The sequence below is a fragment of the Zalophus californianus genome, chromosome 17, assembly GCF_009762305.2.
Source record: "Zalophus californianus isolate mZalCal1 chromosome 17, mZalCal1.pri.v2, whole genome shotgun sequence".
In the NCBI taxonomy this organism is placed as follows: Eukaryota; Metazoa; Chordata; class Mammalia; order Carnivora; family Otariidae; genus Zalophus; species Zalophus californianus.
Window position 1 is genome coordinate 4,176,045 of NC_045611.1, and position 15,119 is coordinate 4,191,163.

The window sequence follows — 15,119 nt, forward strand, 5'->3', positions numbered from 1 at the left end:
TCTGACGCATGTTGCCACAACAGTCCACTCTCTCCAGTGTGTGCCAAAGACTGGCAATTATTTAATATAATTACTCCGTAAAAAAAATCTGTGCATTTTCAAATAAGCATCAATCCCAAATGAGTACTCTAGCATGACCCTGTGAATCTTTGCCATAGCACTTTTATATCTACAGTCATATCAAGTTTTTATATAACCATGAGACTCAAAATCAACTGCCCTCCTACCACAAGGACCTCTTGTTAAATGACCCGCTATCATTCGCTGAGCCCGGCCTGGGCACTGGGTCCTGGAAGCACAGAGGTGACTAAGAGGCAGCCCTGCGGCAGGAGAGCTTATGGCCCAGTGAAGAAGGGAAAACCCAGTGCAGGCTAAGCTGAAGGGGGATCCGTGGAGGGGATGCTCAGCCCAATCCATAGACTGGAGAAACCGTGAGGTGGCCAGAGGCCAACGACAGCAAAGAGCAGCTGACACCACAAGGGCCCTGGCTGGGGTGATGGTGCCTTCCATCCGGAGTAGGTTTTTTTTTGTTTTGTACAGTGATGAGATCACAAGTTTAGTTTCAGAGGCGCTGATAAGAGGTACCCAGATTACACCAGTCAACAGTGTACTTACACCCATAGAGCAGCAAGTAACAGATCTACACACACACACACACACACACACACACCAAAACTTGGGGCTGGCACTATACATCCTGACGACACATATGTCAAGAGGAGTGATGTGTCAGGAGTCCTAAGTACCAGCCATGTCTAAGGGACAAGCCAAGAAGAACCTGTACCATCTAGAAGGACAGGGCAGTTTGAATTCGTAGTGGAGGTGGAAGCAGGTTCTAGGGCTCCAAAGAGGGAAGCACAGAGTGGAGCCGCCCGAAGCAGGCCCGAGTGAGACAGGATGGGGTCACTAAGAGGCTCACAGGACTGTGTGAGGGAGGGAGCCGGGAAGGGGAGACTCACCACAGTTTATGGTGGGGGAACACAGGAAACAGTAGCCTCAATTTCTTCTGATGATAGGAAAAGAGCAACATCTTCTAGGGTGGGGGTAGGGGCAAAGACGGGGGGGGTGCGTAGTTTAGGGACAGTAATCCCTATTTAGTACAGACACTGAAGGAAAACGGAAAGAAAATGACCAGGGACTGAAATATAAGGTCTGAAACTTCCCTCCCACGTTAACTGTCTCAACAGATTCAAAAACATGTTTATAGCTGGTCAAAAGTACTTTGAATTAGTATCTTATGAAACAAAAAAAAATAACTTATGACAAGGCCAACTCCATTCTCAAGAGGGAAACAGGTGCAAAAATATCAAGAACTAACTGCTCTAAGCTCCACAGGAAAACACATCTCCTCTTAGGTTTGTTACTGAGCTACATGCCCAGAATAACGCGCACACCTGCAGGGTGAAACACTCAAGCCTACGGAATCAGAATATATCCAATTTAAAACTAACCAGTAGCTGACTTCTTTCCATCATTTATCTGGGAAGCAGCGTGTACTGGTTGGACAGAAACCTTTAGTTTCTACATCAACCCTTCCCTTGAAGCAATACCAGCTTCTGGCCATTGTTTTGGGTTCACTTATTTTAAGGAACAGGCAGGAAAAAAGCAGTTTCACTGTTTGGTTTCTACAATCTTAAACTCAAGTCTCTCAGCATCACCTAGTGGTTTGCTCAATAACTGCAAGTAACAAAACATTCCAAATAGCCATCTATCCACAAAATGAACAAGGCCAAAACTCAGACACACAATGTGGAACAATATGACACTCGGGACATTTATCAGAGAATGTACTGAACTAGCTTCAAGTCTTTAACATTCTTCCAAAAGAGCCTCTGGTACAGGGGTACCTGGTGGGTCAGTTAAGCGTCTGCCTTTGAAAGGCTCAGGTCATGATCCTGGAGTTCCAGGACTGAGTCCTGCATCAGACTCCCCGCTCAGAAGGGAGTCTGCTTCTCCCTCTGGCCCTCCCCCCTCTCATGCTCTCTTGCTCTCTCTCAGTCTCTCAAATAAATATTTTTAAATTAAAATAAATAAATAAATAAAAGAGCCTCTGGTACGGGGCGCCTAGTGGCTCGGTCGGTTGAGCAGCCAACTCTTGATTTCACTTCTGGCCGTGATCTCAGGGTCCCGGGGATCGAGCCCCGCGTTGGGCTCTCTGCGCTCAGTGGGGAGTCTGCTTGAGATTTTCTTTCTCCCTCTGGTCCTCCCCCTGTTCACTCACTCTCTCAGTGCTCTCTAAAATAAATCTTTTAAAAAAGAGCCTCTGGTATAATAGTCATAAGTTTGTAGATTAGTATCTTTATAGACTCAGAACATGCAGAGAACACTGAACAATCTAGATTTTCCTTAATCATTATGGTACTATTCTAGAAAAACTTTCTCTACACTGGAAAGTCTTACATAAGCTAAAATAGAGTGTCACTCTGTCGTTAGTGTCTTCCAGCTAGCCTAAACACTACTCTCAAAGTAAGACGGACAGACTAGAATGGAAGCAGCCTTCCCTGAAGGCACCTAGAGCAGGACATGGCCTTCCTCCATGGCAGCAGGCACCATGGACTCCACCTTGTATCAGAGGTGTGCAGCTCCTTCCAGGCAACTCCCTCACACTGCTCACTGCTCTGCTGAGTCCTCCCTGGCCAGGTAACAGAACTTCCAGGCCTTCTTTGTCCCAGCCTCATCCTGCCATCCCAAGGTTCCAGCAGATCTCCTACTGGCCCCTGGACCCCAAACTCCTCTGCGAATGATTACTGCTCTTTCTGCTACTAAGAGGAGACATCTGTGCCTGCCCTTATTCTTTAGACGACACTCATGACAAGGCCGATCATTACTCACTGACCCGAGATAGTGGGCGGCCTACAAAAAGTACTTATTAAGAGTACAGGGGGTGCATTAAACACCTGGAGACTAAAGTTGTTGGTTATGGTAAATGACTCCATTCGAGCTTATTAGAAATGACCCAGGGAACTTTGAAAGTCATTCTTCGTTCACAAAGCCTCCAGGTGCCCCCATGAAGGAGACAAGAGCCCAGGAAGACAAACCAGACAACCAGAGTTCAAAGCCTGGCTCTGCCACTTCATTCCGCAACCTGGAACGGAAGACCTCTCTCCTCCCTTATAACAGAGCCAGCAAGCCGCACCATTCCCAGCTGCAGTGAAGACACGAAACAATGTAATAGATGTCTAGAGAACACCTAGCAGGACGGCCAGCTCATCACAGGCGCTAATAATCCTTATGAGAAAATGAAGAACTGGGGTGCCTGGGTGGCTCAGTCGGTTAAGCATCCAGCTCTTGATTTCAGCTCAGGTCATGATCTCAGGGTCCTGGGACTGAGTCCCGTATCGAACCCGTCAGGCTCTGTGCTCATGGCGGAGTCAGCTTGAGGATTTCTCCCCTGCTCCCTCTGCCCCTCCCTACCACTCACTCTCACGGGATCCCCCTCTCTCTCTCTCTAAAATAAATAAATCAGGGGTGCCTGGGTGGCTCAGTCGTTAAGCATCTGCCTTTGGCTCAGGTCATGATCTCAGGTTCCTGGGATTGAGCCCCACGTCGGGCTCCCTGCTCAGCAGAAAGCCTGCTTCTCCCTCTCCCACTCCCCCTGCTTGTGTTCCCTCTCTCGCTGTGTCTCCCTCTGTAAAATAAATAAATAAAATCTTTAAAAATCAATCTAGGGGAAAAAACTGATGTAGATGGGAAGAGAAAGAGAAAGAAAATTTATGGGAAACTTTAAGTGAACCAACCGTTTTCAGTACTCTAATAAGTTACATTACTTAAAGTATAAAACATTTTGTGACTATACATAGTTCTATTTCAAAAGATATAAAAGCTTGTAAAAAATATTTTGTCTAGGATTTTCTCTTAAGAAGCAAATATCGAAACAATATCAAGTTTTGGTTTTGTAACATAGCATATATTGGGCCTTTCCCCCTCAAGAATTTCAGTAACCATAAACTGAGCCAGACACCAATATTTGACAAAGTATGTCAGTGTGCTCCCTCCTCTTCTCCCGCCTAGTGAAACACACACATGCGCACGTGCATATACTGATAATCCTTATTCTTGTCCACAGTCACCTGTCACTATTACTGAATCCTGCTGCTATAATTCAAGTGAATTATTCTGGACTTGCAGACAAGCCAGGATGATAACTGCTTTTAATGTTTTGGTATAACTCTTGGCTCCAGTTCCATTTACTATTGTATTCCTATCCTAAAGTCCAACAAGCACTGTAATTACTGAGGTCAAAAGCATTAAAGCCAGGCAGGGCGCTGCCAAAGGACAGAAGGCAGGGTACTTCCTGAGCTTGAAGCTCGAAGACTGACCTGTGCTGCAAGCAAAGTCATCACTGCTGGTTCTCTATCTCACCTTCTTTTAGGACAAAAAATCAGAAGTTGACTGTAATAAAACTTCTCCAGAGGCCTTTCCAATTCATTATTGTCCATGTGACTTACTACTTAGATCCACTGAGACAGCAACCTTAGGGAGGACGGCCTCCTCGACCCACCCTCTCACACGGCCGGTGGGGCTGCCCAGAACAATGTAACCAGAGCCGCACAGAAGGCCAGAATGACTCCATAACACATGAAAGGTACAAAACTGAAACTGGTGTCTTCACTTTCGTAACAATTTAAATATTAGATGGCTGAATTAAAATTCAACTTTCTTATGAAATCTGCCAACGTACAGAAAACCCTGAGTGGTTAAACAGCCTTTCTCATAATTCAAGACATACACAGTAGCCCACATATGTTGCCACAAATCATTCCAATGAAATGATTTACAAACTCAGTGGCAACACTTGCACTGTGAACTTTTAAGTCAATATAAGGTAGGATTATTTTTACATGTACTTTACGCATCAAATTTTGTTTTCCTAAAATCGGATATAGAGGTCACATTACCATTTAAGTCCTATGAAAATACAAGGTTAAGAACTCTCCTTGATTCTTAAGGCCAAATATGTGGCCTGTAATCAACATTCTGATGCTGCTGACCTGCTTTTCTGTCCCCTTCCTCAACTACCCAGAACATCCTGCAAGTGTTTCTGTTTTCCTCCTTACCTCACTTCTAGCTAGCTTGGCTACCTAATCAGGTGGAGGACAGCAAAGTAACCAATAAGTACCGCTGTCTACTGGCTGTAGCTGTCTACTGGCTGTAAATCAACGTATGCTTTATAACTGGAGGGGTCTCAATTCAGTTCTAGAAGACAGAGACATCATAAATACCAGCAAGAATAAACACACACTGAATCAGATAGGGACCGAACTCTCCACGCACAGGCATGGATTCCTACAAACAGGTGCTATACCTTTTCAGCTTAGGGTATGCTACATTATCACTACCTTTGCTATTTTGGACAATTTGAAAAGGAAATGAAAAATATTTAAGAAAACATTTACCAAAGAAGACGTTAAGTATAAATATAAGCCACCAAAAATGATCACAAGGTTTGTATTTGTTTACATTTAAAATAAATACAGACACAGGAATTCATTTTTCTGAGCAGATCCAACTTATAATGATTTTGTTGCTCTCTAGGAACAAATCTTCGATATAAAACTACTGTGCAAAATCATATATTAAATAGGTTTTGACTAAAACTCGTAATAAATGGTATGACTAGGTGTTTCAATTCCCTCACAGAAAAGATTTTTTTAGAGCTGTCAAAGACCTCAGTTTACTTCGTTCTCTTTCCACTGAAATTGTGACTCATTTTATGTGGGCCTTCAGCCTAGTCCTTCTCCTTGCCCACCATTACTTCCACTCCTGTAAAACAAAATACATGGATGCGAGATTTTGAAAGCAAAACATAAAATACAAAGTAGCTCTTTTTGTGATTCAAAAGCCTTTGATACAATTTAGGTTTGGGATATGACAAACGTTTCTTAGTAAAAACCCAGGAAGGCAAGCGTTCATCACAAGGACACGTGTGCTTCACCGCAAGGTCACATGCGTGGCCCCGGCTACGGGTGCCGGCGATCCCCGTGCTACCTGCGTTCGTCACACTTACTCTCGAACGTGGACAAATCTAGTATTTTGCAACCACTTTCAAATACAAACTACTAAGATTTTCAAGTTTCTTGTTCTCATCTCCTGGTTCAGTTGTTCCTACTGAAAAGTGGAAAATACTCCCTCTCCGAATGACAATAACCACTCGCTGAAACAAGGACCCCTCTGCAAGTCCATGCAGGCTTCTGTGTCACTGCCTACTTCCCGCGGGGCTGGGCAAGGCACTCAGCACCTCAGGACAAGTCCTCTGCCCTTCCAACTCCTTAAATCAGAGTTTACACTTAAGAAGAAACAGCCAATGGAAGCAAAATGTTGACAGTCTAAACCAAGAAAGTGAAAGCAGAACCCGCTAAAGTAATGGATAAACAGTTACAAGTAATCACGAGCTGGCTGTATTTCCGTTCAAAATGCCTTATATGGTGTTCTTATTCTTTGTTTACAGTTGGTGTGTCCTATTTTGTATTTCACTGGTGGTTATACAAAAATTAGTTGGCATTCATGAAGCACAGACTTAATGATAGGGCAGAGAATGCAGAAATGTGGACATCCAAAATAAATGAATCTGGGCTTAAAAAAAAAATCAACTGTGGATATTGATATTATTCTAAGAATTCAAAAAAACCAAACTTGATGTCTGAAATGCTCCCTCTTTCCCCATAGTTAATAAATATAATCAACAAACATAAAAATTACTCTCTTAGTAGAACCAGTTAGATGCTCATGCTAATTCTAGGAAAACCAACATCAATCAAGAGATCTTTTAATGGAACTAGAATCTCACACAGTTAAGTGCTGTTTAAAACAAGTGAGCCTACACTTAAAAGCATGCCGATTCAAGGGAAGTTTGTGGTAGTGGATCTTACTTATAACAAACTGAATATAGTTCATCATTTTTATAAAGTAAACCTCTACGTAGGAGAATATGACAAAGAGGAAAACTTCTAAGCAGCACCACTTCACCTAAGTTGTGTGTGATCCCAAGAGTCATTTAGTGTCGGCGCCGCTGCTGCGTGGTTTTATAGGAAGCACCACTCAAAACTGTCAGCAGCTACGTTCCAGATTTCTAAGGCTCCATAAAAAGGCTCAAAAGAATGAAGTATTTTAAAAAGAACTACAGTTTTGCTCAGATAAGTAAAACATCTTCTTAAGTGGACTAATCATAGGATTAAGGAAATAAACCTGCTGGGGAGGCACTGCCTCAACTCACAAATACTTGGACTGTGCCCAGCAATGCTCTCCCCCGCCCCCATACGAGTAGCTGAGAGCCTCCACAGCAGGTTACCTGCAAGTGAACAGATATGAGCAGGTGAGATTTTAACAAATGTACAACATAGCAAACTATGTATCAAACCACCTTTAAAGTCACAGGATTAAAATGTTTCAAAACATTCAAAATGAAGTTTTTCTTATTTTAAACAGTGAGAAAATATCCTAGAAATGGGAGGTTTTTAGGAACAGAAGTATAACACCTTCATAACTTTGAACTTAGAATGCACATTTTTAAAAGCATCCCACTAATGCATTTCTCATACAGAGTTTAAAAATAAAACTTTTAACATACTGATCTATATGAAGGTTTACACCACCTTATCCTGTGACAGCTTTCTCTTGCAATGAATACATTCCAAAAGTTGTCCACCTAACTTTAAAAAACATATATATAAAGCCCAAAATGACTGGCCTACCAATTTTCTTATTTCAAGAGAACTCGAGGCACCAAGATTATTCAAAAGGATGTGTTGATGGAACTGGGACCACTCATAAAAGGGTGTGTACTGTGCAGCTTGCTACTGGAACTGATCCTCATCCTGGGAACAGATGCTGTCAGATGCTCCAAATGCTGAATCAGTACGTTTCATATAAAGCCTAAATGAGACAGCTTATTTCAACTCAGCTAATGAGGCAAGAATCTGAAGAGCTTGCTGCTGAACCTCTTGGTGTGGTGAAACCGGAAGAAATACTCTGGCTTCTGAGACATGTATACAGGTGCACAGTCTCTGCATTTCTGACTTCCTAGTTTAACTTAGAAACAACTGCAGATTATGCAGCTATTTTTACTGAAATCCACCCTCCTTCTGAGCCTGAGTGCTCGAAACAAAGCATAAACTTGGGCCTAAATTGTTGCAGTTTTTCTTTTCCTGTCAACAGCTAACCTTGGTGTTCTACAACTGAGTAAAATCCATTTACTCAATCCAAAACAGGCAATAATAAGAAAAAAAAAACCCAAATGCCTTCTTACATCCTCAGAAATACAGGGCAGAAACAGCGCAAAGTGAGTCCAACTCAAGGATTACAAAGCAAAGGTGAACAACAGCTGTGACACGGACAGGACAAGGGCATTCAGCCCCTCGCTGGAGCAGAATTACTGGATCAAAAGGGAAGGACGTGGAAATGCCCTCTGTCCACAGAGAAGGACTGGTAATAGACATGGAGTGTTCACTTAACAGAAAGGTATGAGCCCCCCAACCCACCCGCATTGTGAAGTATCATTTTATTTCTAGACAGAAAGCATTTAAGGCACAGACAGTCTTGAGAAATTCCTACTGACACACAGGTCACCAACTACTGCTCTGGGTAACAGTCTAGCACACAGTTTTATCAGCCCAGACAGCCTCAAACTTATTCAACAGGAGCAGAGATCTGCTCCCACCTTCACTTTCAACCTGTATCTTCTGAACTATACCTGCAATCTTTATGGCTACGGGATCCTCTGAAACTGGAACAAGCCCTTCTTTGACTTCAATCTGCTTTTCAGAGACCAGGGGAGATGTGGCGGGAGGGGAATACTTAGTTTCCACAGAAGCCACGGGCGAGGAGGAAGAGGGCTTAGAATCATGAAACAGACTGGCCCATGACTTAGGCTGGCTAGCGGGAGCGGTGCCCGCCGCAGAGGCCGGGGCGTCGGCAGCAGGGGAAGCACTCTCGGCTTTAGCTGGGTCCGAGTCTGTGCTTTCCACAGTGTGCAACTCGACTCCATTGGCAGCTGAGCCCTCACCGGAGGATTCAAGTATTTGTCCATTAGCAACTCCAAGGTTTTCAGTAGTATGAGTTCCCATGTAAGGCTGAGCCACCGCTGTCCTCAACAGGCTGTCCCTGCCAGTCTCTGCAGGGAGGCAGGACTGTTCCAGGTCAGCCCCATGGCAGCCCTCAGGCTGCCCTGCAGTCCTGGCATCACTGTCGAGGGCTCCGGGGAAAGGCCCACCAGGCACAGCGTCACTGACGAAGTCCATGGAATCCTGAAGGCTGTTGAAAGTCCTGCGTGTCCCCGACAGGGGCACATCGCCCACTAACTCTGCATCCTCTGAGCCTACGCTGTTTGGGACTGCTGGATTGGCATGGCCATTGACCAGGGCTTCCGTGGGAATACCACCCTCACCACCATCCTTCAAGTAACTGTAATATCCTGGGGGACGTTTTTTCTTCTTTTTACGCTCCCTTTGTCCAAGACCACCCGCGACACCATCACTTTCTAAAACTTCCACCTCTGCACTCGAACTGCCATCCAGGGCAAGAGCAGAGCCTGGGTACTGGCAGTCAACAGAGCTGTAGGTCACTTCTTTATCTAGGTCATCAGGGGTCTTTTTGGAAGTTGTGCAACTGAGAATAAATTCAGGGGCCTGAGGATTCAATGTGCTTGAAATACTGTAGTTGGGAGTTCTCGGCAAAGTGTCATTGGGTTCAATTACTTCATTAACGCCAAATTCAATTCTCTGATATTCTTGTCCTGTTTAGAAAGAAAATGATCAGTAAATATGGCATTAGTTAAGAACACAGCTACACAATCTATAAGAGTCTCAATAATTTTCTTTTTGAAGGTAAAACCTTAAAGTCTTCTAATTAACACAGCTATGACATTTCATTTCTGTGACAAATAATTTGCCAAAAATAAGTAGTGACTATAAAACCGTATTTAATGTTAGAGCTATGAAAACCAGAAACCGGTCTTCATTTTCCACTCTCCGGGTAGCTAAGGGAGACTTTCAGAAAGTAGAAATTTAAATGAAATTGTAATAAAAAGCAAATAATATTTTGCCTGTCTAAAAACACCCCTCAATGAAATCTGACTTTATTGGCTTACTTTCTGAGACTAGGGTATAGTTAGTTATTTTGGACAACTTAAAAAGAAAATCATGACAACTAACTTAGGGATTTAAAGTCACTGCTATATTTATGGCTTCCCTAATTAGTGTAACTTAGTAATTCAGAAAGTATGCATTATGCCAAGAGTTCATCCTCTCTCTAAAAGAGCTCTTCAGAGCCATGCTCTCAAATTCTCCATCTCCTGACCTCCTCCACTGACAACCTCAGCTGCAGTCTGCAGACAGCCTTGCATGAATGCACGTAAATGTGCGCTAAATGAACTCATAGTGGATCAACTCCAAGGCTGGTAGACAATACTTCCAAAAATACCAAAGGACAATTAGGACTGCAAACTTTTAAAAATTTCTTTGGAACCCTTCAGTACTTCCTGCCAACTGGCTAGCGGGAGTATAGACCATCTACACATTCCACCCATCCCAAAATGTACATTTTTTTCATAGCTCACATTTCTGAAATTAGGTTAAGTTGTAGAATCGGCTGCATCTTTCAACAGATGTCAAGCATCAGTGTCATCTTATATCTGATGAAACAGTTATAAACTCTGAAGTTACGGAAAGGACACATGCCTTTTCACCTAACTGTAATGCATAATTGAAGATCTCTCTGAATCTAGCACAAGAGGCCAACTTCTTCTCAAGACATTAAAAAAAAAAAAATCATACTACCGCAAGGACTGTGCTCTACTACAAGTAACTTAATATTTTTCACCTTGGAAGTTTTTCAACAAGCAGCCCCTAAGAGAGGCCCGTTATATGCAAGGTAGTTGGGGACAGGGTCGCCACCAGTCTCCTAATTCTTCATCTGCTTTGTGATTACACCTGGGAGGCGGGGGATACACCTTCCCCCCAACAACAAAATGTTCCTGAAAAAGAAATACTAATGATGGCTATACCTAACAGCACACTTTCATATAAAGTCACCAAGATGAGCATTTGAATCCTTTGGCCTCTGAGCACTGGTCTTTTTTTCCTTATTTTGAAAAGAATCACCAAAGAGAAATTAATTTCTCTATTATTACACCAGAAGTAAACTGTCCATTTTGATTTGAGGCATTACCTATTCCATGACACTTGAAGGGTGCAATGCCACTACATGGACTGACATGGATGTACTTGAGGAAATGAAGAACACTCCACAGGGGGGAGGCTACCCTTTGGAGACTATAGTGTGCAATGTGAAATCAAAACAGACATGCGTTGTGGCATGCAGCCTGTGCGAGAGTTTAATTATTTCCAATAGATACAGTGCCTTCCACATTTCAATCCTTAATCTTATCGTATCACAGAATATTCTAGAACGTGATAGGACATTTCAATATACTAAGGTTATTACCAAGACATTCAGCCCGTATAGGGTCTCACTGTACCACTGAAGGGCAGAGAGTCCTACCCAGAACAGTTCCTCTTCTTATCCACAACACGTCTCATGGACACAACGTGCGCACTGCACTGCACAGCAGAAGAGTCAGCACGAAGCCCAGTCTGTGGGCTGAAGGAGTGGTGAAGCCTGCAAACCCAGGCTTGAAACAACAAAGTCGATGGACTGAGTGAATGGGGCCTCTGTGCTCAGGCCACGCAGACAGTGGGCTGTTGAGAAGGAAAACTAGCTCAAATAAGACAATGCCATCCCAACACGGCACTCTGCCAAGCGTGCTCCTGCAGCGCCCAGGGTGCTGGACAGGCCCCCCAGTCTGCAACGCTCGGGGGCCCCCAGAGACTGTCATGCCCTCCAGGTCTGAGAACTGCTGCTGAAGTGGCCTCCTCAGCTGATTTCTCCAATTAAGAGAGCACCTAGCTGTGTGCAAAGTGATTATCACAGAGGGCACAAAGATTAGTATGGCCAAGTCCCTGCCTCAGGGAGTGACACTGACCAGGAGAAAACCACCCTGGGCAGCAGCTGCCGGGGCAGAGGAAGGGCAAGACAAGGCCCGGACAGCTGCGCAGAAGGAGTGCTTCCAGACACAGAGAGCCACGGCCAACTTCAGTCGGAAGCTACAGAGAAGTCAGTGGGACCGGCAGGACAGCTGGCGGGGCAGGGAGTAGAGGCTATTTCCAGCTCTAGGATCAGACTAAAAAAAAGCAGAAGTATAGAAGGCACGCTGTGATGAGGAGCCCCTGCAAAGAGCTTCCTGTAGCTGCCTACAGCGGGAGGCAGAACAAATCATCCTAAATCGTTCATCCAAAACCATACTGAAGGTTTACAACACTCCAGATCCTACGGTGTGCGGCTGCTGAGCACACAGAAATCGATGATTATGATCTCTGCCACCCAGAGCCGAACTCTGTCTAAAGAGGGAGGCAGACCCATTACTGGACAGCGGGACAGGCACTGTAAACGAAATAACCGTCATAGAAACACAAGAGAACAGAAAAGGCCCCAGAGAAATGGGATTTTAAGCTGGCCTGTCACTGCCAGCGTGAGCAGGTGGCAAGATCCCAGCTGTGTTTTCGGCAGATTAAAAGATGGACTTGAGAGGACAGACAATGGAGAAAAGGAGCCACGAAGCAGGAAGTAAGGAGACAGGACAGCCCAGAAGGAGGGGTGCGGTGTGAGCCAGGGAACGAGAGGGGCTGGAGAAGTAGCCAAACTGCAGCCCGGGCCCCTGCGAGGATGGTGAGGCCATGAACCGAATGAGAAAGAAAGGAATAACACGAAAGGGGAAAGAACAAAACATTTTAAAGCACTGAGCAGACATCCGTAGCATGCTTACTATGTGCAAAGTACTTGGAGAGAGAAATCTGACAGACTCGGAACCCAGCTGCTCTGAAGGCTGGGCAGCCAGGGAGGGCGTCTGGACCCCTCCAGCTCACTCCATTTCGCTCTTGTCCAGAGCCACCACTAGAACTGCTCTTTTTTTTTTTTTTAAAGATTATTTATCTATTTGACAGAGAGAGAGAGAGTGCGAGCACACAAGCAGGGGAAGCAGCAGGCAGAGGGAGAGGGAGAAGCAGGCTCCCCACTGATCAGGGAGCCCAATGTGGGACTCAATCCCAGGACCCCGGGATCATGACCTGAGCCAAAAAGCAGACGCTTAACTGACCAAGCCACCCAGGTGCCCCTAGAACTGCTCTTTCCCTCAGGCCCCCAGATCACAGTTTCCTACAAAATGCTAAGAATGTTAGATACTATCAGCTCTCTAATTATACTGTATATAAAAAGTCTGGACACGTTCTCCAAGGTTTATGTTTAAATTATAATGAAAACCCCGATCACAGGTCTGACCATGCTAATGAAACAGGGAACCAGGCCCCTGGCTCTCAAAGCAAAGGGTCAGCATCTGCTTCTCCAAGGCCAGCAAGGGCCTTTAATGATCCAAACCGTACACTGGGCCACACAGATCGGACCTGCGCCCCGGCAACCTGCAGTAACCAAAAAACCCACCATTACTCAACCATACAAAATCACTGCATCTCAGTAAGCATCGTCCCCAGTAATGAGCTCTGTGTCTGTGACAGAGACCAAAAAGTAACAGACTGGGAAGTGAAAAAGTCCTTTGACTTCCCGAGAGCATTAAGTGACAGACTAGGACATAAATGTAAACTGTAGAACAGATCTGAGCTGTCACTGAGCCGTGCAAAGAACACATTCTCAGAGAATCACCAGCTCTGGGCCCAGGAGCCTCGACAACCAGAAGAAAGGCCACTGGAGAACTTTTACAAAAAGCACTGGCTAGGCACTGGGAGGAGCTCTCCAGCCACAGCCCCTCATCCCCTGAAAATGTACGCCTGTGCAAAGTTCGTCTCCACCCCCTTCTTGGTCAGGAGCACCTCTCAGCTGTTGAGCCGATCACTGTCTGCAGTGGTGCTAAAACCACCAGAGACACTGACAGATGAGAGCCTCAGCAGCTTGGCAGCCCCAAGTCCCCTAACCTCACGTATTCCTAACCGCAGCTTCCAAACCAGCGCCATTTCAAGGGACATCGACACAGCAGCCAAGTTCATTGGGGCTGGGGCTGCCACAGTAGGGGTGGCTGGCTCTGGGGCTGGAATTGGGACTGTGTTTGGGAGCCTCATCATTGGTTATGCCAGGAATCCCTCTCTGAAGCAGCAGCTCTTCTCCTACGCCATTTTGGGCTTTGCCCTCTCGGAGGCCATGGGGCTCTTTTGCCTGATGGTGGCCTTTCTCATCCTCTTCGCCATGTGAAGGAGTCGTCTCCACCTCCCATAGGTCTTTCTCCCGTGTCTTGTCTGCCCTGTATGTTCCTTTTCCTATACCTCCCCAGGCAGCCTGGGGAAAGTGGTTGGCTCAGGGTTTGACAGAGGGAAGACAAATAAATACTGTATTATTAAGAAAAAAAAAAAAAAAAAAGCACTGGCTACAAAAGATACACGTGTGCCACTGAGAATGGTCAAGAAAAAACAGGATCAAACAACTATTTCCTTAACTAAACCTTGAACATCTGACACTTCGAAGCACAGAATATACTTCATTAATCAAAATGGTTCAGAGATTAAACATGCTATAGTTTATAGCAAAAACCTCAAGCAGTAAGAGAATGTTTATTCGAAAAGTATGAACCAGCAGGAAAACATGACTTCCAAAGAGACTGCCCCCTCCCCCACAGCACACATGGCCAGAAAGCACGTCAGAGAGATAAAGGAGAGAACCAGCTTACCATCGGGTAGTTCATCTGTAGCTTGTGTGCCACACAGAACTGTTCCATTGTATGGAGGAAGCTGCACAGGGAATTGGAAAACAAATTTTAATTCAACAAAATGTTAAAACCCAACACATTCTTTTTCATTAAAACTCTTTATCCAACTTTTCTCATGACATTTTTTAAACAAAGTAACATACATTGAGACAGTAAAATTAAATCACCTTCATTTAAGATAAAAATACCATAGGAATCGTTTTAAATATTGTCATTAAGATCCAAAAATGAGGCAAAAAATAAAAATAAAAAAGATTCCAATGGACGTGTAAGTCAACTACAATAAAATGCCACAATAAACCCTTCATTTCGTAGGATGTGAGAGACTGCCCACAGATACCAGAGCCACTGTTCTGGG

The 15,119-nt window shown here is 44.6% G+C and overlaps 2 protein-coding genes across 2 annotated transcripts in view; one reads left to right on the forward strand and one right to left on the reverse strand.

Moving 5' to 3' along the window:
- The window catches only part of USP10 (ubiquitin specific peptidase 10), a 75,279-nt gene that overhangs the window by 18,868 nt on the left and 41,292 nt on the right, over window positions 1-15,119 (reverse strand). The window contains exons 3-4 of the mRNA XM_027620326.1: window positions 14,723-14,783; window positions 8,690-9,730 (exon numbers count right to left, since the gene is read on the reverse strand). Of these exons, the coding sequence (XP_027476127.1) occupies window positions 8,690-9,730; window positions 14,723-14,783 (1,102 nt within the window). The remainder of the gene's footprint in view (window positions 1-8,689; window positions 9,731-14,722; window positions 14,784-15,119) is intronic.
- LOC113936755 (ATP synthase F(0) complex subunit C2, mitochondrial) lies at window positions 13,782-14,409 on the forward strand. Its single transcript, XM_027620327.2, has one exon. It carries the CDS (start codon window positions 13,825-13,827, stop codon window positions 14,248-14,250), a length of 426 nt encoding a protein of 141 aa, XP_027476128.1. The 5' UTR covers window positions 13,782-13,824; the 3' UTR covers window positions 14,251-14,409.

Coding starts and splice junctions, on each gene's coding strand:
- LOC113936755 (XM_027620327.2), top strand. CDS start 13,825: ATGTACGCCTGTGCAAAGTTCGTCTCCACCCCCTTCTTGGTCAGGAGC.